The 26,482-nt window shown below is 43.5% G+C and overlaps 1 protein-coding gene and 1 pseudogene across 4 annotated transcripts in view; one reads left to right on the top strand and one right to left on the bottom strand.

Moving 5' to 3' along the window:
* Ogdh (oxoglutarate dehydrogenase) overlaps positions 1 to 24,402 on the bottom strand; it is an 81,798-nt gene extending 57,396 nt beyond the window's left edge. For all 4 annotated transcript variants that reach the window (XM_008834086.3, XM_029564037.1, XM_029564038.1 and 1 more), the window contains exons 1-2: positions 24,281 to 24,402; positions 10,770 to 11,018 (exon numbers count right to left, since the gene is read on the bottom strand). In XM_008834086.3, coding sequence (XP_008832308.1) covers positions 10,770 to 10,991 — 222 coding nt within the window. In that variant the 5' untranslated portion in view covers positions 10,992 to 11,018; positions 24,281 to 24,402. The remainder of the gene's footprint in view (positions 1 to 10,769; positions 11,019 to 24,280) is intronic.
* LOC103735038 lies at positions 12,585 to 24,412 on the top strand (annotated as a pseudogene).
* Positions 24,413 to 26,482: the final 2,070 nt, after the last annotated feature.

Raw genomic sequence — 26,482 nt, 5'->3', positions numbered from 1 at the left:
TTTGGTCTTTTTGAGACAGGGTCTCCCTGCAGCCCCAGCTGTCCTAGAACTCACTATGTAGACCAGGCTGGCCTTGAACTCACAGAGATCTGCCTGCCTCTGCCTCCTGAGTGCTGGGACTAAAGGCGTGCGCCACCATACTGCCCGGCGGAAATAACTTTTAAAAATCCATTTCTGGGTCCATTGAGATGGTTCAGATGGCACTTGCTGCTCTTACCTGAGTTTAATCCCCAGAATCCACATGGTGGTAGGAAATTACTGACTCTGTCCTCTGACCTCTACATGCATTCCATGGCATCCACCCCTGCTCCCAAATAAATAAATGTAAAATAGGCTAACCATATGCAGCATGCTTGCTCTAAGGTTTTGGAACAAGAAAGCAGGTATAGTGAGTTTCTTACTCTCAAGGAAGGTAAGAAAAGCAAGTGAATGTGACTCCTCAGAATGTACACTAATGCTAAGAGGAGAGGGCATTTACTCCTAAGCATTTTCAGGAAAGGCCAGGGCCTGTGGTCTGAAGAGCAGGCCATACAAGGAAGCTGAAGAGCAAAGGACCATATGCTAAAGACATGTATGGCTACAGCAGTATGGTATGGGAGAACCAGACTGGGAGGGTATATTGAAACCAGGTCCTGGAACACAACATTATAGAGAAAACTGGCTAACTATCTTCTGGGGAGCCAGGACCTGACTGGACACTGGGTAACCTTTGCCACCCAATGGCAAGAGGAAGGAGCTTGTAGGCGGGGAGAGCTCACATCCTCCAGCCACAAGTGGATTTAAGGTCATACCCTTTTTGCCAAAATAACTTAAAACCCACCAGATTTCATATGTAAATAATTTTGAAACTATGGTTGAAATAAAATGAAACCTGAGCTCCCACTTTATAGATCACTAAAAGCACTTACTGGTCCTGTAGTAGTGCCAGCCAAGCACTAAGAATCTGTGCCGATGATCCAGGAGTATGGGTGAGGCAGGCTCAAAGGCCGTCACAGAGTTGATAAACTAGTAATGAAACCTAGCACTATCACATACAACCTTACCTATTAAGCTCAAATGCTAATACTTATTAATCACTATCAGTATGAACTAAGGCAATGAGTGACCAAGAAAACCCAACAGTGCACTGGCCCTTCTTTTGGCTGTCTGACTCAGCAAAACCAATGAAATGGCAGCTGCTCCCTAAGTGACCCAGTGCCTGTAACCACCTGCTCTGGCAGCAGTATGAGACCTGGACCCAGACCTCAGAGGCTTTGCAGTTACTCCTCACTGAAACCTGCCCCTACAAATGGGAGTCACTCTCATCCAGCAAGAAAGCAGGACCTGAGGAGCAGCCAGTAGCAACAGCCAGATATGACGAAGACCTTCAAAGACCCTACCCAGAGGAGCCTTGGCTGCATGGGGGTCACTGTGGGCCAACAGAGGACTCCAGCTGACTGAGAATCAAGAGAAACATCACACAGATGGCACTTTAAGATGAAGTTTGGGAGTAGTTTGTTATATAAACACTCTCAAGGACCAAGCTTTTCCCATAGGAAAATATTACAGCCAACATACCCCATGACTATCTCTTAAGCAACCTTGTGACTGACATTCCTTAGGAAAGGCAAGCCCTGAACCTGTGCCCAGATCTGCACATGACAGTAATCACAACTCATGAGGTGAGGCAAAACCAGACTGATTATCTGGGGTCACCTGTGGTGATCTGGCTAGGGCTCACCTGGACAAGTACCAACTAATTCTGTCCTCTACAGCAGTGACCCGACCTTTTGGGGGGGAGCCTCAGACCAGTTTGGCAAAGCAGCTGTCTTCAAGTTACCACCTCCTCATCTCACAATCCAAGCTCAGATACAGGAAATTAAGGAAGAGTCCCAAGGGCCTAAGACCTCCCTCAGGATAGCCTTGGATGAGGGAGAAAGCCAGAGTTTAGGAAACCTCACAACTAAACAGGCTGTCTCTCCAACATGATTACTTTTCTAAAGCACTGTCACTGGCCTGTGGGAAACCTCTCCTGGCCCCCACCCCAGACAGAGAAACTAGAGACATCTCAGATTCACAACTTCAGCTCTTTCATTTCCTCACAGTCATGATAGACTGTCCTTAGGCAACTCACTTCTTTTCACTCTTGGTGTCTATTTAACCCTTAAGGTTTATTTTGGTTTCTCCTTTCAATTCTGACTCCCCCACCCCCCACTTTTGGTTTTAAAATGAAGTACAAAAGGGAAATCATTAAAAATATGCCCTGGGGGCTGGAGAGATGGCCCAGCGGTTAAGAACACTGGTTGTTCTTGCAGAAGACCCGGGTTCATATCCCTGCACTCACATGGCAGCTAACACTGTATGAAACTCCAGCCCCAGGGGATCCGAGAGCCTCTTCTGACCTCCGAGGGCATTGTACAACATGGGTACACTTACCTACACGCAGGCAATACACACATACACATAAAATAAAAATAATTTTTAAAAAATGTCCTGAAAGATGATCTTCATAAAGGCTTTATTCCTTCCACTTGGCCTGATCTAGCTCTCAAGGACATCCTGGCTTGTCTCTCCTGCTCATGGGGGTGCCCACCTCTACTGTGGACTTAATATACCCTCAAACCTACTCTCTTTCTGGATGAAGGGGTTCATACCCCCATAGCACCTAAAAAATAAGCCAGGCGTGGTGGCACAGGCCTTTAGTCCCAGCACTCGGGAGGGAGAGGCAGGTGGATCTCTATGAGTTCAAGGCCAGCCTGGTCTACATAGTAAGTTCCAAGTCAGCTGGGGCCACAGGGAGACCCTGTCTCAAAAATACAAAAATAAATAAGCTGGGCGTGGTGGCGCACGCCTTTAATCCCAGCACTCAGCAGAGGCAGGCGGATCTCTTGTGAGTTCAAGGCCAGCCTGAGTTCCAGGACATCTGGAGCTACAAGGAGATCATTTCAAAAAAACCAACCAAACAAACAAATAAATAAGTATCTTTGCCTTGACCTTAGAACTTCTTTTGGATTCCTTTATAATCCAAACATTTGGTCATATCTTGTTTTGGTTCCTGTCCAAGGGCCTCCCCCATTCCTTGCTGAGTGGTTATTAGCTCCTGCTAGGTACCTTCTTCTCTTTCTTCTCTCTTTTCTTTCCCCTGGCCCTTCCTCATCCCTCACAGCTCATCACACTCTGTACTTCCTTTCAGAAACTCTCCTCTCTTCAATTAGCTGGATATGCTACTAGGACGATGTGATGATGGGGCAGGATTGCATTCCCTCACACATTGCCAGGTACCATTTAGCAAAGCTCTCCACTGAGCCACAAGCTGCAAACTGATATATGAGACAGGTGAGGAGGTTGTATTATCACTCCTGTTGCTTTCAGGGGGGCTACTGTATATCCCTAACTGACTCATACATGCAAACACCTTACAAGCACAATATTGTGCTGAAGATGGAGCTAGTATAGTTAGTTAAACACAAAAACCCACAATTGCTGAGACCACTAATGATACAGGGGAAACTTCAAAGACTTGATTGATTTCCATTGCCCATGAATTTTAAATATCTATTTTTTTCCATCATCATTCAAAATCAACTACAAGTCAGTTTAAAATGAGCTGAGGAGACAGCTCAGTCAGTAAGGTGGTTGCCATGCAAGCATGAGAATCTTAATTTGATCCCCAGAACCTATATAAAAAGAGCCAGATATAGTGAACTAGCTTGCAATCCAAGTGCTGGGGAGGCAGAGACAAGAGGGTATCTGGGGGCTTGCTGGCCCATCCACTCTAGCCTACTTAGTGAGCTCCAGGCCAATGAGAAACCCTGTCTCAAAAAACACAGTTGGGGGCTGGGGAGATGGCTCAGCGTTTAAGAACACTGACTGTTCTTGCAGAGGACCCAGGTTTGAATCCCAGCACCCACATGGCAGCTAACAACTGTCCTGTAACTCCAGTTCTAGGGGATCCGACAGCCTTTTCTGTCTTTCACAGGCACTGCACGAGACGTGTGCACTTACCTACAGGCAGGCAATACATACACATAAAATAAAAATAATAAATAAAAAATTAAGAAAAAAAAAAAAAAACCACAGTGGATGGCTTCTGAGGAAAAACACCTAAGGTTGACCTCTGGCTTCCACATGTACACGTATGCATATACACATGCATTCATAGGAACATGCACATATACACACATAAGACTAAAATACTAAAAAATGAACTGGGACTAGGGGGTTAGGGACAGAGCTCAGTGGAAAAGTGCTTGCCTAATAAATATAAGACACTGGGTTAAATCCGTAACACCACAAAATAAAAGGGGGGGAAAGGAGGAAGGTACCTCAGTGCTAGAGTACATGCTTAAGTCAATCTCTAATACCCTATAAATAAAATTAAGTTGTAAATAAATAAAATAAAATCCTTGAGGGGTTGGGGATATAGCTCAGCAGGTAAAATGCCTGTCATGCCATCATGAGGACATGAGTTCAAATCCCCAGCACCCACTTAAAAGCTGGGTGTAGTGGTATGTACCTGTAACCCCAGGACAGGGGTTGGGGGGTGTGAGGGGTTGAGACAGTGGGATACTAGGAGTTTACTGACCAACCTGTACTGGCCAACCTGTATAATCAATTGGTAAGCTCTGGATTTAGTGAGAGACCCTGTCTCAAAAAACAAAGTGGCCAAAACAAGAAAAAGCTGGGTGTAATGGTGCACACCTTTAATTCCAGCTATCAAGAGGCAGAGGCAAGGGGATCTCTGTGAGATTGAGGTCAGCCTGGTCTATATGCTGAGTTCCAGACCAGCTAGGGCTACAGGAAGACCCTGTCTCAAAAAACAAACAAACAAACAAACAAAAAACACAAATAAATACAAAATAAGGTGGGCAGCAATAGAGGACAACACCCAAGCATTAACCTCTGGCCTCCATACAGATGCATGCATGTACACATACACTTACATGCACATGTGCACACATACAAACACACACACACAAAAAAGGAAAAATCTCAAAAACATATTTCAAGCACCAAAATGACATTACCTAAAATGTTTTCTGAATTCCTCCCAGAAATCATCACTAAAACAGTACCATTGTAGTGCCTTGCAGATTGATCAATGTAACTGCTCCCTGTCACAGGAACACAGGAAACCCCTACCCTGTACATGAACACAGTGACTGTAAGAGTACTATGGAGAAGTCAGGCGTGGCGGGGGCACATGCCTTTAATGCCAGCATTTGGGAGGCAGAGGCAGGCGGATCTCTGTGAGTACAAGGTAGCCTGGTCTACAGATTGAGTTGCCAGCCAGCTGGGGCTACAGGGAGACCCTGTCTCAAAAAGGCCAAAAAAAAAAAAAAGAAAAAAAGAAAAAAAAAGTAATATGGAGAAGGGCCCCTGCCTTGGGAGGCGCCACAAGTTAGCACAAAAATGGGTATATGTATACTAGGGATGGAAATGGTCCCATTTTTCTAAGCAAGTCAAAGAAATGTCATTGCCACAGAGTAAAAAGGCCAGTGTGACCTGTAATGAGGACCATGTGCATGTCTCTATCTTTCCTCTGCTTGGCTGGTTCACTCACAGAAAATAGGAGAATTACATTTCATAAGCATAGAAGGAAGAGCAAGCCAGAAAGGCAACATAGCCAAATGCAGAAGAGAAACTGACAGCCCTTCAGCTGAGTTCTAAAAGCAGAGTCCCTCAACCTGCAGTGACCACCTGTGAACCAGAGTTCTTACTGCACTTTAGGAGTAGACAAGCAAAAGACACAAGAAAAACACCAATAAGAAAATGAGTATTGGCAAAATCAGAAGGCAGGCTTTAGGAGGTGGACAGGGGTCAAACAACAAGGCAGGGAACAGGGCTGGAGCTCTGCAAGTCCAGGGCTGTGGGAAAGTCATTGGCCAGGCAGGCAGAAAAGGGAAGCTGAGCCAATGACCAATACCCTCAGACAGATGCTAGAGCACCAGGGAAAGATGACAGCTTAGCTCCTTCTACCTCTTCAGGACTGAACCCAGATTTTCCTCAGCTAGACCAGATGATACATTAGGGAGATGCGTTAGGAACAAAACACTGTATTATACTTGGGACCGGGGTCCAGTCATTCTACTGAATGAAATAAGACCAGAATCAAGACTATTAAGGATATTGGGCAGTGCTGCACCCCTTCAGTCCCAGCTCTCAGGAGGCAGAGGCAGAAGAATCTCTGTGAGATCCAGGCCAGCCTGGTCCACATAGTGAGTTCCAGGCAGGCTGGGACTAGGGAGACCCTGTCAAAAACAAACAAACAAACAAACAAACAAACAAACAAGACTAATAGGGGCTTAGCAATTATAAGCTACCTGTTTGTTTTACACATTAACATGATGATATAATTTTGACCTTTTAAAAAAATTTTTTTTGAGAAAAAGGTCTAATAAGTCCAGGCTGGCCTCAAATTCACTGTGCAGTCAAGGATGACCTTCCTGCCTCTACCTCCTAAGTACTGGGATTACATACATGTGTCACCATGCTTGGCTAGTTTTAACAGTTTTTAAGACATAAACATCAGCTATCACCATTCTATGGACATTCAACACATTGAGATGTTAATAAGAAGGGCTTTATATTATATACTAACAGTACAGTCTACCACCAAAGTTTCCTAAGAACACTCAATGAGGAAAGCAGATGCTAGCCTAGAATAGAGAAACAAGTCTCAGAAAGGACCAAACTCCGAATGAAAGGAAGGACAAGACAGTAGGCCTCATCCTGAGGCAGATCAGGTCGGATGACAGGACACTGAGGAGCATGGGAGAAAAAAGGAACAGAACTCTCACATGTTGCAATACTTTACCACAGACATAATTTTCACAATTAAATAATTTCTTTCTCTTATTCTCATCATTCTTATCTTTCTCTTTCAGTTATTTTTAAAAACATTGTTTTTATTTTATGTGTATGAGTGTATTACCTGCAGGTATGTAAGTGCACCAATACTGGGAAATGCCCATGGAGGTCAGAAAAGGGTGTTAGAGCCCCTGGAACTGGAGTTGGTGGATGGTTAGCCACCATGTCGGTGCTGGGAACAGAACCTGGGTCCTCTGCAAGAACAGTCAGTGCTCTTAACCCCTGAGCTATCTCTCTCTCTCTCTCTCTCCACACACACACACACACACACACACACACACACACACACAAATTTTTGAGACAAGGTTTCCTTTGTAGCCCCAGTTGGCCTAGAACTGTGTAGACCAGGCTGCCCTCGATCTCACAGGGCTCAATCTGCCTCTGTCTCAAGTGCTGAGACTAAAAGCATGTGCTACCACCCCTGCCTTCTTATAGCTCTTTTATTATTTCTACTTAAATTATATTTAAACTATTATGTTCTGAAACCAGGACACAAATGAAACTTTTTTTTTTCTGTCTTTTTGAGACAGGGTCTCCCTGTAGTTTTTAAAGCCTCTCTGGTACTAGAGATAAAGCATTTATTATTTATTTATTTATTTATTTATTTACTTATTTTTGAGACAGGGCCTTCCTGTAGCCCCAGCTGTCCCGGAACTCACTATGTAGACCAGGGTGGCCTTGAACTCACAGAGCTCCACCTGCCTCTGCCTCCCAAGTGCTGGGATTAAAGATGTGCGCCACCACGCTCGGCTTTTTTTTTTTTTAATTTATTATTTCTATGTGTACGAGTGTATTGCCTACATGTATATGAGTGCACCCGTGTCATGCAATGCTGCGGAGGTCAGAAGAGGGCTTCGGATTTCCCTGGAACTGGAGTTAAGGACAGTTTGTAACTGCCATGTGGGTGCTGGGAATTGAACCCAGGTCCTCTGAAAGAGCAGTCAGTGCTCTTAACTGCTAAGCCGTATCTCCAGCCCCACATCCTTTATTTTTTAAAATATTTTATTATTTTTATTCTGTGTGCATAAGTGTATTGCCTGCATGTGTGTAAGTGCACCTGTGCTGTGCAATGCCTGAAAATGGTCAGAAGAACCTGTCAGATCCCCCGGAACTAGAGTTACAGATGATTGTTATCTGCCATATGGGTGCTGAGAATAGAACCTGGGTCTTCTGCAAGAGCAATTAGTGCTTTTAACCGGTTAGCCAATTCTCTAGCCCTGCATTCTTTATTTTTTTTAAAGACTGTCTCAAGCCAGGCGTGGTGGCACATGCCTGTAGTCCCAGCACTTGGGAGGCAGGGGCAGGCGCATCTCTGTGAGTTCAAGGCCAGCCTGGTCTACACAGTGAGTTCCAGGACAGCTGGGGCTACAGGGATACCCTGTCTCAAAAAGACCAAAAATAAAACTGTCTCATGTATCCCAGGGTGGCTGATCCTGTCTCCACTCCCAAGTATATGTTGAGATTATCACCACCACACCTGGTTTATATGGCACTGGGGATCAAACTCAGGGATTCGCACACGTGACGCAGGCATTCCGCCAACTGAGCTATACTACAAGCATTGTTTGGGGGGGAGGGCAGTAATTGGTGTATGTGCATATTCTTATGTGTCCAGAGATTGATATAGGGTGTCTTCCTCTATCATTCTCTACCTTATTTTTTGAGACAATGTCTCTTACTGATCCTAGAACTTGCCAATTTGGCTTGACTGGCCAGGCAAGCCCCTGGGATACACCTGTCTCTACCTCCCAGCACTGCAATTGCCTGGCTTTTTGGGATAGGTGCTTGGGATCTGAACTCAGGTTTTCATGCTTGTACACCAAGTACTTAACCCATTAAGTCATCTCCCTAGCCCCATTAGCATTTTTAATAAAATGAAGCATTCCTAAGATTGCTGATCTTAACCTCTATGGATCACTGGTGTACCTTTGAAAATCTGATGTTAAGTTAGGTCATCTCTCTCAAATATTGTGTGTACACTATATATAAGCCCAATACAATGTGAAAAGGACTCACCTGGCTGTCTATAAGAGGAAAGATCAAGTCCTATCAGACTACAATCAGCTCTCTAGAGGACCAACCCTTCAATCAATCCTCCCACCCTTCCCTGTACAAGTGGAAGGGGCAGAGCGAAGCCTGACTCTGTAAGACTCCCTCAGAGACTCCTTCAACCTGCACACATCTTCTGACTTAAACGCACACCACTCTCCCTACAACAGCCTCTCTAAGATATGCTCAAGTTGACCCACAAAATTCAAGGTCTCAAGCAGCAGAGGCAGAGTACTCTTGCCCTATTCCTTAGACAGGTGTCATAACCAACTTTCCTCAACACCCTCCCCAACCCCAGGTATCACATGCTGCTTTCTCTGATAACCATAAACTGTGTGTGTGTACATGTGGGGACAGGATGGGACATGACCCTTTTCAAGAACCAGAGTCATTTACGTATCTGTCCATCCAGGGAACACAAAGTCATCATGTCCCCATAAAAACCTCCTCCTTTCAAGAGCTGGGCACAGCAGTGTTTGTGTTAGACTCGTCACTAGGGAAGTGAAAGCAGGAGGACCTAGCATTAAAGGCCAGACTGGACTACATAGCATATTCCACATGGTAAACCACCCTGGCTCAAGTAAAAACAAATAAATCAAGTGCTAGGACTTAGCTCACTAGCAGAACACTTATGTAGCTTTTTGCCAAGACCCTAAATTTGATCCCTCTTTCTTTTCCTTTCCTTCTGGGGATCAAATCTAGGCAATTTGCTTCTTCTATACTAGGAGGTAAACTATAGACCTCTTATAAGAAACCACAACCACAACTCATAAGGAGCAACAGGACTCCCAGGCTGCCATGGAAATGGGGAAGTGCTGAGCAAGGAGACACTGCTGCCGAATAACAGCCTGGTGGCTCAGATAGCACAGGTACAAGTCCACTCCTCAGTGTCATCAACATCTGAAGATAAAGCTAAATCAGAGGCTAATGGGTACAGGATGCCTTTTGGTGAGATGACCCTGAGATTTAAAGTGGAAAAAGGCCCAATTCACAGAGAAGAGAAGCATTCTGGCTGAGCATGGCCTCCATGCAGATGGTGAGTGCCACACACGCCATTTCCTTCTACTCTCCCAAAGACTTACAGATGAGGAACAGATGGGCAGCTATAGCATATACACTCTGACCATCACATTACACTGCAACTCTTGCATCAAGCAGCCTGCCATACCCGAAAACTAAGAAATGGCTATTGAAACCTACAAACAGTTATTGGTTACAAATAGAACAAACAAATTCTGACATAACCAGAATGTCTGGCCTAGACCAGGAGGTAGATACACTGTTGTACAGTTTTGGGATTCAAGACTTCTATTAGCAAGCAGTGGGGAAAGGGGTCGAAGAAGGAAGTGCCCATATAGAAAATACAGAGAAAACAGAGACAGGAGAAAAACAGGAGCACAATGATCTAAATGGTTGTTTATACAGAAATTACATAGATGACTTTAAAACATCATAGATACACATTTTCTCAGGATAGTCAGGATGGAGCATCTCGAGGTCCCAGTTTCCCACAGACTTTCTTTCTTCAGAGGCTTCATCCAGAAGCTGCCTCTGGGGAGATCCTGGAGGGCCACACATGCTTCCTCACATGTGTGCAGGACCACACTTGTACTTCCTCACATCCTGGAAGGCTACACACGTTTCCTTATGTGCTTGCAGTGTTGAGCCTGATGCTTATTGCTGGATATCAAACAAGAAGACTGTGTTTTCCACTGAGGCCATACTGGGTCTGATGCAGATGACATGGTGGTTGGTGTTGGATCCCAGCTGCCTGCCTGCCCACTGACTCTTCAGCAAACACACACTTACCTGGGCAGTCAGTGAGCACCAGACCAACATACCTGGCACAGAGACTACTCTGTGAGCCTTACCTTATGTACACTTTTGGGATTCTCCAACCAGGCACAGTACATCTCCTCCACATAGTTCGAACTAGTCCCACTAAGAAAGGGTTCAGCAGCGACAGGTGCAGAATAGCACCGAATCTGTTGAAACGTCCTAATTGCTGCCGATTTGTTTTGTGAAAATGTCTTAACAGTCTGGGAAGCCGTCAACGGCCTTAACTTAGCAGCACAAGTCCTTAAATGAAACATTTTTGTCCTGAAGCCTTTCACAAACACCTGTAAAAAAAAAAAAAAAAGCAAGAAAAAAAGTTTTTAAAATACCATTATAGGAGATAAGACTTCAGGGGTTTAAAAAAAAAATCGTCAAACTGTTAAGGAAAAAGATTCCAGCTTGAAAGGGTGCACAGAGCAGCACACTATCTGCTCAGTGCCCTGTCTACATGCTGGAGAGCAAGACAGCATGGCTATGTCAAACTGGCACACCCATACTTCCTACTAGAATGCCCATATTAGCCCAGGGGAGACAGGTACACAGTTGTAGATTTTACCATCTGGACTTAAGATCCTGGTTACATTTATCTATTGTGTGAAACAACTGCAAAAAAAGACAACAAGGATTGAGGATTAACATTAATTGAAAAATGACATTTTCTATTGCATCCAGAAATACTGAGTATTCTCTGTACTCTTAGTATTCTGCCAAGTAGAGAAATCTCAGTTTGCTTGTCCTTCAAGTAATCTGCCCCTTGAGAAATAAAATGCTATAGAAAGCTAGGCATCAATAATAGAACAAACAGCTAGAAAGCTTCAAACTTCCCTTAAAATGACTCGTCAGAAAGTTGTCCTTCAGCAGATGACACAGCATCTCTTGCTTCTACCCAGGAATGACCAAGACAGCTGCCTGCTGTCTACAATGACAGATTCACAGAGCTGATGCTAGATTTACATTCCAAAAGGCCTGTCCTTCAGGTTTTTCTCTTACATATACGGTAAGAAAATATTAAAAAGAAAACTGCTGGCAGGTCTAGGCCTTAAAGACACAATTCTAGAGTTCTTTGCTAATACTAAATCATTAGTAACAGCACATCAGGCTGAGGATATAGCTCAGTGGTAGAGTGCTTGTAATGCATGTGCAAGGCACTGGGTTCAATCCACAGTAACACACACACACACACACACACACACACACACACACACACACACACAAAGGGTGAAGGGGCTAGAGAGACGGCTCAGTGGTTAAGAGCACTGGCTGCTCTTGCAGAAGACCAGGGTTCGATTCCTAGTACCCACATGGTGGATAACAACTGTCTATAACTCTAGTTCCAGAGGAATCCAATGTCCTCTTTTGGCCTCCACGGGCATTGTACAACATGGATGCATTTATATACATGCAGGCAATACACTCATACACAAATAAATAAAATCATGTTAAAAAAACAAAACAAAACAGAATATCAAGCTAGGCACGGTGGTGCACACTGCTATAATCCTAGCATTTGGAAGGTGGAGGAAGGAAGATCAGAAGGTCAAAGTCATCCTGGACTACATAGTAAGTTCAAGATCAGTCTACGCTACCAAAAAACCCATCTCTAAATAAATAAATAAAACTAAAAAAAAAAAAAAAAAGCATATCAGGGAACTGGAATGTAATTCAGGGCTTACCTAGAATGCATGAATTCATGCTGTGGTTTAATTCCCACCACAGCAGTTGTTTTTTTGTTTTTTTTTTTTTTTTAAAATATGGACTGGAAGATGGCTTAGTCACTATAGTGCTTGCCTTGCAAGTATAGGGGTTTGCTGGAGTTTGGATCCCCAGAACCCACATAAACAGCCAGTACAATGGTGAATGTCTGTAATCCCAGCAATGGAAGGACTAGTGTGGAAGCTCACAAATCAGCTAGCCTAGCCTACAAGGTAGATTTCTAGCCAATGAGAGACCCTGTCTCAAACAACAGGCAGACAATGCCTGGGGAACTATATCAGAGATTTTCCTGGACCTTCACATGTGCGTGATATGTATATGTGCACCCATATTCACACAAACATATAAAGAAAAAAAAAAAAAGGTGGGCATGGTGGCACATACTTTTAATCCCAGAACTTGGGAGGCAGAGACAGGTAGATCTCTGTGAGATTGAGGCCAGCCTGGTCTACACAGCAAGTTTCAGGCCAGCTGGGGCCATTGGCAGACACTACTCAAAAGACCAAAAAAGACTACCCCCCTCAAAAAAAGGAAAGAAAGAAAATAAAAAAAAAAAAGAGTATATTGTGACTGAAATACTGTTTAAGATTTTCAGGAGCACCACTCTGGTTTTTTATTTTTTGTCTTTTTATTGTTTTTTTCACAGGGTCTCCCTAGCCACAACCCACCTGGAAGTCATGATGTGAACCAGGGTGGCCTCAACCTCACAGAGATCCACCTGCCTCTGCCTTCCCAAGGGCTAGGATTAAAGGCGCACACCACCATGGCCAGCAAGGAGCACCATTCTGAACTATCCAAAAAAAAAAAAAACAGCCCAAGTATTTTCATTTCATTTTTTGGTTTGAAAGAATGTTCTATGAAAAACATGCAAAGTCCATCCAACAGGAAAGAATAGTCCTTTCAACAAAATGTGCTGGAATTCCAGGTGCAAAAGAATGAGGTTGACACCCCCCTCATATAATATACAAAATTTAAAATGGACCAGTCTTAACTGCAGGAGGTAAAACTAGGGTTGCAGAGATGGTTCAATTGTTAAGAATGCTTACTGCTCTTGTAGAAGACCCAGGTTCTGTTCCCAGCACCCACATGGTGGCTAACGACCGTCTGTAACTCCAGTTCCAGAGGACTTAATGCCCTCTCCTGGCCTCTGTGGGCACTGTACGCACATTATGCATTTACATACATGCAGGCAAAACATGAATACACATAAAAATTTTAAAAAGAAATTATATAACTTCCAAATTATAATGGAATAAATATCAGTGTCCTAGGTTCAAGCAACAATTTTTTTTTTAGACAAGGTCTCACTATGTAGCCTGGTTGGCCCTGGAACTCAATATGTAGACTAGGATGACCTTAAACTCACAGAACTCTGCCTGCCTCTGTCTCCTGAGTGCTGGAGTTAAAGCCCTACCCTACCACCCTTGGCTAGGCAACAGATCATTAGTACATGTGACAAAAGAGAAAAGATAAATTGGACTTCACTGAAATAAAAACCTTGTACTTCAGCTGGGTATGGTGGCACATACCTTTAGTCCCAGCACTTGGGAAGTAGAGGCAGGCAGATCTCTGTGAGTTCAAGGCCAGCCTGGTCTACATAGTGAGTTCCAGGTCGGCTGGGGCTACAGGGAGACCCTGTCTCGAAATACCAAAAAATTAAAATAAAAAAAACCCTTGTGCTTCAAAAGACATATAAGAAACAGAAGACACTGGGAGAAGTATGTACAAATCATTTATCTAACATGTAACTAGTATACAAAATATTTGACAATTCAATCAAAACAGAGGCAAAGAGTCAAGTGTGGTGGTGCTCACCTTTAATCCTAGCACTCAGGAGAGGCAAGTGGATCACTGTTGAGATTGAGGCCAGTCTGGTCTACACAGAGTTCTAGGCCAGCGAGGGCTACATAGTAAGACTGTCTCAAAAAAAAAAAAAAGCAAGAAAACAAAACAAAACAAAACAAAAAAGCACCCCATCACCAACCACAAAAAAACCAACAGCAAAGTATGATGGGACACTTCTGTAATTCCAGCCACTCAAGAAATTATTGCAATTTCTACTTTAGCAAAACGCTGTCTCAAACTAAAATTTGGGGAGAGGGTGTAATGACAATTGTAGAGCACTTTCCCAGTATTTGCAAAGGTATAGTTTTGATCCCCAGCCCTACCATGAGTTCAAGGCCAGCCTGGTCTTCATTAGTGAATCCTGGCCAGCTGTGGCTACAGGGAGACCTTGTCTCAAAAAGACCAAAAAAAAAAAAAAAAAAAGGGATCTGAATTGGCACTTCTCCGAAGAAAATACATAAACATGGCTCACGCTTCTGATCCAGAATTTGAGAGGCTGGGCAGGAGGTTTGCCTCAAGTCTGAGACCGTCTCAAAAAACCAAAGCAGGGCTGAGGATGCAGCTAAGCAGGTATTTAGTTGAATATATGAAGCCTTAGGTTTGATCACCAGGCACTACATAAATTGGATGCAGCATGCCACTACATTTGTAATCCCAATACTTGGGAGACAGAGGCAGGATTAGAAATTCAAGGGTCCCCTTCCACGTCATAGAAAGTTTGAGGGGGGTAAATAAAGAAAAATACAAATGGCCAATAAGTCATGAAGATGGTCAACATTAGACAGAAATGTAAATCAAAACCTTGCAAAGAAAACAAGTATTAAAATGGTACTTCAGAGAAAGTGTAGTCACTCTTCAAATGGGTAAACACTGTTACTATCATATTTGCAGAAGAGTTACTATATTTGACATCAATTCCATGCCTACATACATAAGTAATTGAAATAAAAACATTTCCAGACCAAAACTCATATGCACACTGGTGGCACACATCTTTAATCCCAGCGCTTAGGGGGGCAGAGGCAGGCTGATCTCTGTGAGATAGAAGGCAGCTTGATCTACAGTGAATTCCAGGCCAGTTGGGCTACAGGGATTCTCTGTCTCAAACAGACCCCCTCACTCAAAAAACTAAAAACTTACAAGCAAATGTTCACAATACTATATATAAAAGACCCAAAGTAGAACAATTCAAATGCCCATCAACTGATGAACAGATAAACAAAATGTAACATAGATTCTGGGGAGACAGCTCAGTTGGTAAAGTATAAGCATGAGGATCTGAGCTGGAATCCCAGCACCCACTTAAAAACATCGGTATGGTAATGTGAGCCTCCAATCCTAATGCTGGGGAGGCAGACAGGAGATCCTAGAATTCACTGGCCAGCTAGTCTTGCCAAATTAGTGTGTTCTATCAATGAGACCTTATCTCAAAAAATTCGGCGGAGCTTTTTAAACTGGGGGGGGGGGGGTCTATGGAAAGTGAGGGGAGTTGGAGGAGATAGCAACTCCCTGGAAGATGGCAAGACAGCATTTGCAGCCAAGAATGAGGGTGCCGGGACTTTGAGCACAGTAACAGACATGGTCTCCTGAAGGTGCCCTGTTGTAACAAGCTTTATACTTGCTGATTATATCATGATAGCAATGAAGATCATCACAAGAACACTTCAAAGCAAAGTGAATAGAGTGTTTAAACTGAAAACATCCAACATGCCCAAAAGACTTGTGAAGAATGCAGCACACTGTTTGTCGACTATTATGGCAACATATGCCATCCAGTTGACAAAGATAAGCATTAATATCATTGTGAACACTGTGGAATTTGTAGGACTAGTCCAAAGGAAAACTTTTTCCACTGCCTGAAAAAAATTCAGTGTAACTTACACCTAGCAATGAATCTTCAAGGGAAACCTAAGTGTACTGAAATGGTTCTTGGCAGAACTGCCCAAGATGTTTGGAGGACATTCATTCATCCTGTGTCATTGTTCCTGTCTTGCCAATTGGGAATCTTTTACATAGAATGTGTTATAAAAAATGTTGAAAAAAGGCTTCAGATGTTCGTTGTGTATGCACTCTGCTTTAGACATGAGGGTACTAAAGACAACTGTATAACGAGCTTGCACAAACTCCTATACTATCAGAATATCAGAATATGACTGTCAATATTCTCTGCAATGATTGTAATGAACGATCCACAGTCCAATTCCAAAGTTTAGCATTCAATGCAAGATAAGAATCCTACAACACTGCTCAAGCTGGAGGTTGAAGAATTCAGCTATGACCAGCCTATGCTTCACTGAAAAACTCAGTGCTTTGTGAACATAAAGCTCTGCATTAAGGCTCTGCATAAAAGTATCCTGTTAATGTAATGTCATAAACCTATGAATTAAGAGTTGTGTTTTATACCAGTATCATAGTATAAAATCACATAAGTACCTAAGGATTCAGGGTCTCTCAATGAAATTATAATTCTATTCTGGATGAAAGCATTTGTGTGGATTGGAAATTCCTTTTAAGTTTTGAAGCCAATGCTGTTTGCCCCGATACAGTCACACAGGCACACATGAGACATACACACACACAAAACACTCATATGCATAAATATAAAAAAATTAAGTTAAACTGGGCGTGGTGGCGCATGCCTTTAATCCCAGCACTGGGGAGGCAGAGGCAGGCGGATCTCTGTGAGTTCAAGGCCAGCATGGTCTACATAGTGAGCTCCAGGACAGCTGGGGCTACAGGGAGACCCTTTTTAAAAAAAAAAAAAAAAAAAAAAAAAAAAAAATTTTAAAAATTGTTTCATAGAAAACTGTGATTAAGAAAACTATATCAGGGGCTGGAGAGATGGTTTAGCGGTTAAGAGCACTGACTGCTCTTTCAGAAGACCCGGGTTCAATTCCCAGCACCCACATGGTGGCTATGAACCATCCTTAGCTCTAGTTCTAGGCGAATCTGAAGCCCTTTTCTGACCTCCATGGCACTGCATGACATGGGTGCACTCACAGACATGCAGGCAATACACTCATACACATAAAATAAAAATAAAAAACATATTAAAAAAAAGAAAAATAGCTGGGCATGGTGGCACACGCCTTTAATCCCAGCACTTGGGAGGCAGAGGCAGGCGGATCTCTGTGAGTTCAAGGCCAGCCTGGTCTACATAGTGAGTTCCAGGACAGCTGGGGCTACAGGGAGACCCTGTCTCAAAAAGACAAAAAAAAAAGAAAAATATATCAATAAAGTATACAAAATGACAAACACTCCATTAATTTCTAGATGCAAGAATAAACCTATTTTTAAAAAGGGAGAAGATGAACTAGAGAGACAACTCAGCAGTTAAGAGTACTTCCTGTTCTTCCAGAGGAGGGAGTGGTGTTCTCAACCCTATGAACATTCACATAGGGCAGCTCTCAACTGCCTGTAACTCCAGACCCAAGAGATTCAGTGCCTTCTTCTGGCCTCAGCAGGCACTGGCACATACAGCATACACACACAGGTACACACACAGACGTACAAATAGAGTAACACCAAGAGAAAGAAGAAATCTATGTATTTGGGAAAAAAAAAGATACAAAAAAAGAAAACTGTGGTCTAGGCTCAAAAGTATAGTGCTTGCCCAGCATGGGTAAGGTCCTGGATTCGATATCAGTTCCACAAAAGAAAAATAGAACAAAAGGAACAAAATACAGAACAAAGGAAAATTGTTTTTAATTGTTAAATGCCATGCCCTAAAGAAATGATATAATTAAATATGATTATTTTGTTGGGTGTGGTGGCACACGCCTTTAATCCCAGCACTCAGGAAGCAGAAGCAGGCGGATCTCTGTGAGTTCAAGGCCAGCCTGGTCTACATAGTGAGTTCCAGGACAGCTGGAGCTACAGGGAGACTCTGTCTCAAAAAGACCAAAAAAAAAAAAAAAAAAGATTATTTTTTGAAGCCTTCAATGTCTGTGTCTGATTCTCCAACACCTAGGGTCCACCTCTAAGTATCCAACACAGAATGGGGAAATAAACTACTTCCTTTCGATCTTGAATATATGAAGGAACAGGTCATGAGAAAGGAAATGTGATGTGGTACAGCTATCTCTTCTGCCTTTATTTTTGTACTTTTGCCAAAACTTCCAACAGTACCAGACTGAGGAAGAATGTCAGAGTCACTCTGAAGAGGGCCACTTCTAGTGGGAAAACAAGATGAAGTTCACCCATTTAACAGATAGGAAGAATGCTTTTGCTTTAGTATTATATTTTATTCATTACTTTTATTTTATGTCTATGAATGTATTGCCTGCATGTGGAGGTCAGAAGAAGGCATCAGGTCCCCTGGAACTGGAGTTAGGGAAGTTGTTACCTGCCATGTGGGTGTTGGGAACCAAATCTGCAGCCAATGTTGTTAACTGCTGGGCCATCTCTATAGGCCCAGAAGAATGTTTTTAAACAATCTTTTTTATTACATTTATTTATTTTATGTGCATGTGTGTACATGTGTATCTGTTTGGGCATGTGCATGCCATAGACAATTTCTGAGAGTCCATTCTTTCCTTCCACTATGTGGGTCCCAGGGATTGAACTTAGGTCTTCAGGCTTGGTAGCAAGTGCCTTTACCTACTGAGCCATCTCACCAACCCTGAAGAATGTTTTAAGAAATCCAATCACTTTGAAGAATGGAACAAACTGTTGAATTCACATACATAATATGTATTTTATAAATAAACTAATGACATGAAAAAAATGGACACCTATCAGCAAGATATTGGGTAGGCAGGGGGTAAAACACAATCAAGCAAAAACAGTTTTTCAGGGGCCAGAGAGATGGCTCAGCAGCTAAGAGCAATGACTGCTCTTGCAGAGGACCCAGGTTGGATTCCCAGCACCCAGCGGTTACAAACTGTCCTTAACTCCAGTTCCAGGGGAATCCAAAGCCCTCTTCTGACCTCCATAGCATTGCACAACACGGGTGCACTCACATACATGCAGGCAATATACTCAATCACATAAAAAATAATAATAATAAATAAAGTATTTTTTTAAAAAACCAGTTTTTCAGTCTTTGAGGAAGAAAAACATACATTAAGTGACTGTCACCTATGTGTGTTAACTGGTGAGCATTTTTAAAAACGACTTGAATATTAGCAGTGATACAAAGAATAAACATACAGAGATAATGTAGGTATAAATTCTTTTTCAGAGGAGAATTTCAAGGAAATTAACATCTTTCCTAGTGATCCCTTGTTAAACATAAGCTGAGGAATAGACAGTAAAGATTACTTTTACATTTGATTTTAGGCAAAATGGTGAGAGGCAATGAAGATTATTTTGTGTGTGCGTGCACATGCACATACAGGCCAAAGGTCAACCTCAGACGCCATTCCACAGGCACCATCCACCTTTTTTTTTGAAACAGGGTCTCTCATTGGCTTAGAACTTGCCAAGTAAACTAGGCTGACTGGCCAAGGTACCTGGCGGACCCACCTGTTTCTGCCTCCTCAGCTCTGAGACTACCAGCATGTGCCACCACGCCCAGGTCTTCATGCTTGTATAGCAAGTACTTTACTTACTGATTGAGCTATCGTCCCTGCCCAAAGATTACTTTTTAATGACCTAGGTGTCAGTGATACCAACTTGCTGTGAAAGCATTACATACTAGACCTGGCATGTTTATCTCTTTGAACCAAAGAGTATTAATGGTACTTATTCATGTCACTCTAATAATATCTTTTTCTAATTATAATTCAAACATGAAATCACTTTGTAAACTTCAAAGTATGTTTATGACTAAAGAATTACAATTTACAAAGAGGAAGAGAGGCCCAGTAGTGGTATCTCTGAGAAATAAGGCCCTGAGATAGCTAAACATCAGCAATGTGGTATGGCAGTTACTCTAACTTCTGAAATATTAGTAGGCTTCTCCATTATTTTGCACAGCTGCCCATTTAGCCTATCTAACTGCAGGCTTTCAGCCCAGGAGCACCTCCAACATCAGACCACTGAGTGAGCTTCTATACCTGGATCTGAAGACTGTACTCCTTCTCTAGACATGGCCCTGCAGCATCAGAAATGCTCAAGACTGCAGGCAGCTTGACTGCTGAGGATGGAGGTAAAGAATTGCTTTTCAAAGACGTTGCATAGGCCAGAAATGGTGGCGCACGTTTTTAATCCCAGCACTGGGGAGGCAAGGCAGAAGGATCTCTGTGAGTTTGAGGCTAGCCTGGTCTACATAGTGAGCTCCAGGACAGCTGGGGCTACAGGGAGACCCTGTCTCAAAGAGACCAAAAAAAAAAAAAAAAGTTGTAAAATGACGTTTTATGCAAATATTAATCAGAAGAATAATTATTATCTGATGAAGCAGACAGCAGAAAAAAGGCAATTACCAGAGACTAAGAGGGACATATAACAAAAGATCAGTCTACCAAAAAGATACAAGCCTAAATGAATGCATACCAATGAAAAATCATTTCAATAAATAATTCACAACCAAAGTAATCAAATTTGCAGCAGAGCACTTATCCAAAAAAGGATCAGTATCTAGAATATATAAGGAACTTTTAAAACTCAACAGTTAAGATCAAATAATCACAAAATCTGTAGAAGATGGCAACATTAGCTAGGCCTGACGACACAGGCCTGTAATCTTGGCTAAGAGGGAGACTGAGGCAGAAAGATTAAACATTCAAGAACTGCCCAAGACACAGAGTGAGTTCAATCAGTTTGGCAACTAAATAAGGTTCTATCTAAAAAGAAAAAGTAAAAAGAAGACTGGGAAAAGGAGAAACAGTAAGATGGCTCAGATAAAAGCACTTGAAGCCAAGCCTGATGACCTGAGTTCCAGTCCTGGGACCCACATGATAGGAGAGAATGGACTCCCACACCATGGTGTGTGTGTGCATAAGCATAAACAGACAAACATACACACACAATAATAAATGTAAAAATAAATAGAAGACTGAGGACATAGCTCAGTGGCAGAGCGCATGCCTACTATGTGCAAGGCCCTAGGGTCAATATCCTCTTCCCCCAAAAGAATATATGAGCAGGCATTTTTAAGACAAATAAGCCTTGAAAAGATGTATGCTATCATTAGTCATCAGGAAAATGCAAATTAAAGCCATAATGAGGTATTACTCCACATATATTGGAATGACTAAATAGTAGTGTCAATAAATTCTGGCAAGGTTGTGCAAGGCATGGTGGTACATGCCTTTAATCCCAGCACTGGGGAGGTAAGACTGGGGTCAGCCTGGACTACATAGTGAGTTCCAGGCCAGTTGTGGACACAGGAAGACCCTGTCTCAAAAAGACCAAAAAAAAAAAAAAAAAAAAGAAAGAAAGAAAATCTGGCAAGGTGTGAAGAAATTGGGATTAGGTCCCTTACACACTGCTGGTGCAAATATGTAATAGCATAGCCATTCTGGAAAATTTAGCTGTTTAAACACTAAGCATTGAGCTGGGCATGGTAGTACACTTGTAATCCTAGCACTTGGGAGGCAGAGGCAGGCAGATGTTTGTAAATTCATGCCAGCCTGGTCTATGTAGTAAGTTACAGGACAACCAGGACTACACAGTAAGTCCCTGTCTCAAAAAACTAAGCATGCACTATAACCTACTGACTGTATGCCTGAACATAATATCTTAGAGAAATGTCAACTTAGGTTTACATAAAAACCTGCACCTCATGAATGTTTATAGTAGTTTTGTTTGTAATAACCAAAGAATGGAAACAGCCTAGATGTCCTGCAATGGTGAACAGTTAAACCAACTGTGGGACACCCATAGACTGGACACCCAGAAGGAACAAACTGTTAACACACCACAACCTATCCTAGATGAATTCCCAAAGACTGTATGATTCCTTTAATATGGCATTCTTGACACACAAAAATCAGGGTAATTGTGAGCTGGTTACCAAGATTTGAAGAGCTGAAGACCAGAAGAAAGGAGATGTGGCTACAAAAAGGCAACAGGAGGTATCCCGGTGGTACTAGAAATATTCTGAATTAGAATCTTGACTTCCACTGCTTGTGATGTCTACTAGTTTTCTAAAAGGTTACCACCGAAGAAAAGTAGGGAAGGTAACACAGGGACTCTGAGCTACCTGTTAGGATTTCATATAGATTTGTGTGTATAATTTATCAAAATTTTGACAACACAAATATCTCACTCATTTATATAATTATCTCAAAAACTAAAAATGACATAGCAAAATGGCACTCACAAATGCACTTTTGTAACTGATCTCATTCCTCAAAAGGGCTTATAATAAATATGCAATAAACATGTTAAACATTTAGCATATAATAAATTGTGCATTCAAATGAAAATAGATTCAACAGAAATTCATGTATGAGTAGGTATTTCTGAGATTCAAATTAGACTTTAAAAGTAACTGAATAGTGGTGATGACTGTATAACATACAAAAACTACTGAATTGTGTACTTTAATTGTATCTCAAATTATCTCAATAAAGCTGTTATCTTGGGAATGGGCAGTTCAACTGCGTTCAAAAAACTGAGGATCCACTGATCTTTCTTCATTTCCCAAGCTTCAGTACTTAACTCACAAAGATACGATATAGTAAATATTTTTCCATCAGGGGTTTATACTGCAAAAAAAGTGGTCTGATGCCTGAATCTAGTGCCACTCATCCTAACGCCAGCTATTGAACACAATCCACTTGGGTTCACCTTCAATTACAGGACTGCAAGATCAGGTACAAACGAGGAAACACCAGCAATGTTTCCTCTGCTCAATGTCAGGGCCAATGATGCAAGTGAGACCTATAAAAGTCATGAAATCGACATAAAATCTGAAAAAACCTTGACTTCGCTTGTTTTTAGTAACTTGCTTTTATGGCCTACTTAGAGGTCAGAAAGCTCGGCAACATATTGACTTGAGCTTTGCTATGTATAGACAACACCTCTAATTTACAGTCGCCATGCCGAAATCGTTTTCAGGAACTTTGAGACGTCTCCCATAACCTGGCTGACACCACTGACCCCTTACTCAGGACGGGAGAGGTGTCCCTTGAGTGACCTTTCGACGTCGAGGGTCGAAAACTCCACCCTTATATGATGCTAACGCCGCCATTTTCTGATCCTACAGGCCAGCGCCAGAAGTTGGAGTACGCATGCGCAGGCCTCCTAGTCCGCCACATCCCCGACCTTTAATTCCTTTACTCCACAGCCTGGACCACCCGGCCGCTTAGCCCTGCCGACTCTCCTACACCCTAGCCTCAGGTCTCCAGTCCCGGCGGCCACGTGACTACTCTTGCGGAACTTGTCATTTCAGGGACTGGCACCCTGCCCGGTGGGTCAAAGGAACATGATTGGCAACTCAGGCGAGGGCACGATGACAGGCTTCCCGGCTACTAGGGCAGGTAGCAAGTCACACACTTTGTCACACTCTCTCTCGAGGAAAGCGGTGCGTGGAAGCTGTTTCCACGGAAAGAAAAGTCACCTTGGCCAGCCTGGTTTACCTCACGCTGGCAGGTGGCGCCGCCACAGGGACCAAGGTCAGCGCCGTGACCGCGCGCGGCGAACACAAGGACAGAGGCCTGTTAGGGCCAGCGCCCGCAGGACAAAGGAACGCGCACGGACCGGAGGACGCGGCCCGACGTAGACCGCCACGTGACGTGCCGCGACCTTGGGGCTCACCCCAGCCGCCGCGCCACTGAACCACCTCGCCCGCCGCCTCCGCTGCCGGGCCGCTAGAGCCAATGGCTCTCGGCCCCGCGACCCCCGGCGCGTGCCCGCGTCTGCCAATCTCCGCCCGCCAGGCGGACCCCGCCGTGCCATTGGCTGCGATGCCTGTCCGTCAAGCCCCGTCCCCCTCCCACCATCACCGCCCTCCGTCAGCCCCGCTCGGTCCAGTTCCACGCCCGTCACTCAGGAGCCCTGGCTGCAAGGGCGCGCAGAGCTCACCCTCCGCCGCAAGCCCAAACCCGCAGGCGCCGCGACTCCCAACACTGACCCCAACCCGCCTACAGCTCGCAGTTACCTGTATCCCGCTCAGCTCCACCCGACTGAGAAGCCGACACCCCACTCCCGGGCTCCAAACTCTCAGTCCCGCCCCTGCGTGTGGCGTCAGCGCGTAGCCCGGCCCCAAAGGAGAGGCCCGCTGTGGGTGTAGTCATGACGTCACAGAGTTACCCTTCAGTCACCCTGGGCTTGTATGGAGGCTTCCTGTAGGCTGAGGTTCGCCTGTTTCCACACTAGGGTGTTTCTACGGTCGTTAGTCGTTTCTAAGACTGAGATGCTTCCAATCCTAAGATTCCAATCGTGGTGGGCTTTTAATGCCCTCACTGGAGGTAGTTGGGGGGGTGTTGGGGGGGCGGGGGGCTCTCTCTTGAGTTCCAGGCCAGCCAGGGCTACATAGTTAGATTCTGCTTAAAAAAAACAAAACAACAAAAGGGGTGGAGAGATGGCTCAATGGTTAAGAGCACTTGCTGCTTTTGCAGAGGACCTGGGTTCAGTTCCCAGCACTCCAATGGAAGCTAACAACCAACAGTAACGCCAGTTCCAGGAGCTCCAACGCCATCTTCTGGCATTCACGGTCATTGCATGCACAAAGTGTCATATATATACAGGCAAAACACTCATACACATAAAATAATAAATTAATAAAAGAATCTGGTAAGCGCAGAACATGTGGCACACTCCTGTAATTGCAGCACTTGGCAGGTGGAGGCAGGAGAATTGCAAATTTGAAGCCAGTCTGAGCTATGTAGTGAGACCCTATATTCAAAATAAGCAGCACTAAATGATAGTTGGATTGATGAAATTCATCACTGAACAAAAACAATTTGAATAACAAAATTACATTTTTGATCAACAGTTAATATGTACTTTTGGTTGTTTTTTTGTTTTGTTTTGTTTTTTGGTCCTTTTGAGACAGGGTCTCCCTGTAGCCCCAGCTTGGCCTTGAATTCACAGAGATCTGCCTGCCTCTGCCTCCTGAGTGCTGGAACTAAAGGCCTGTGCCACCATGCCAGGCCTTAATGTGCCCTTTCAGCCTGTGACTTGGGTCTTGTATCAGCATTTTGACAGGAGGCTGTGCTAGGAACACACACCCACCACCACCACCCCTCCCCACATCCCACTCCATACCCTGGCTCTAGAGTCAACTATTACAAAATGCCACTAATTAACCTGTCACAATCCACTGATCATGAATGTTCATCCAGGCTTGAGTGCACACATTTGTAATCCCAGCACAGGGAAGACTGTGACAAGAGGATTGCCCATTGGAGGCCAGGCTGAACTACACGGAGATGTGATGGAACATAGTAAGTTATGCACATTGAAAATGTTAGTTACTTTTAGCTCATCTTAATTACAAGTTAGGGATAGGTTCAGTTCATACTTCTTTTTAAAATTCTTTTTATTTTAAATCAGGATCGCATGTAGCCCTGACTGGCCTTAAACTCACTATGTAAGCTGGCCTTGAAATTCTGGGGTTTTTTGCCTCCATCTGCCAAGTGCTGGGATGACAGGCATGTGCCACCATGCCTAGCTCCCATCTCTCCAGTCCCTATTTTATAGTTTTCATTTACAAGTCTTTTACTTCCTTGTTAAATTTATTTCAGGATAGTTGGGATATGATACTGAAGTAGAATGCTTACCTTATCTAGCATGCACTAAGCCTTGGATTCAGTTCCCACCACAGCAAAATAATTTTAACCCTTCCTCCTGTGAAGGAGAAGTTCCCAGAAGATTCCTGGTGCACTTACATACATGCAGGCCATATGTGTCAAATTGACACACCTAGGTTGAGGCAGCTTCAACTGGGGAATTGCCTCCATTGGACTGGCTTGTGGCCATGTCTGCGGAACATCTTCTTGATTATTGAGTGACATAAGAGGGCCCAGTCCACTGTGGGTGATGCCACCCCTGGGCAGGTGGGCCTATGTTGTATAGGAAAGCAGGTTGAGGGGCTGGAGAGATGGCTCAGCAGTTAAGAACACTGATTGTTCTCGCAGAAGACCCGGGTTCAAATCCCAACACCCACATGGCAGCTAACAACTGTCGGTAATTCCAGTTCCAGGGCATCTGACAGCCTCTTCTGTCCTCCACAGGCATTGCGTGACACAGGTGCACTTACTCACATGCAGGCATAACATTCATACAAATAAAATAAAAATAATAAATAAAATTTAAAAAAATTATATACTATGATGAAAGTAGCTTTATTATTGGAATG

The sequence above is a fragment of the Nannospalax galili genome, unplaced genomic scaffold (genome assembly GCF_000622305.1).
Source record: "Nannospalax galili isolate Female #2095 unplaced genomic scaffold, S.galili_v1.0 scaffold996, whole genome shotgun sequence".
Classification (NCBI taxonomy): domain Eukaryota; kingdom Metazoa; phylum Chordata; class Mammalia; order Rodentia; family Spalacidae; genus Nannospalax; species Nannospalax galili.
Note: the sequence above shows the minus strand (reverse complement) of the source record. Positions and strands in the feature narration are given on the sequence as shown.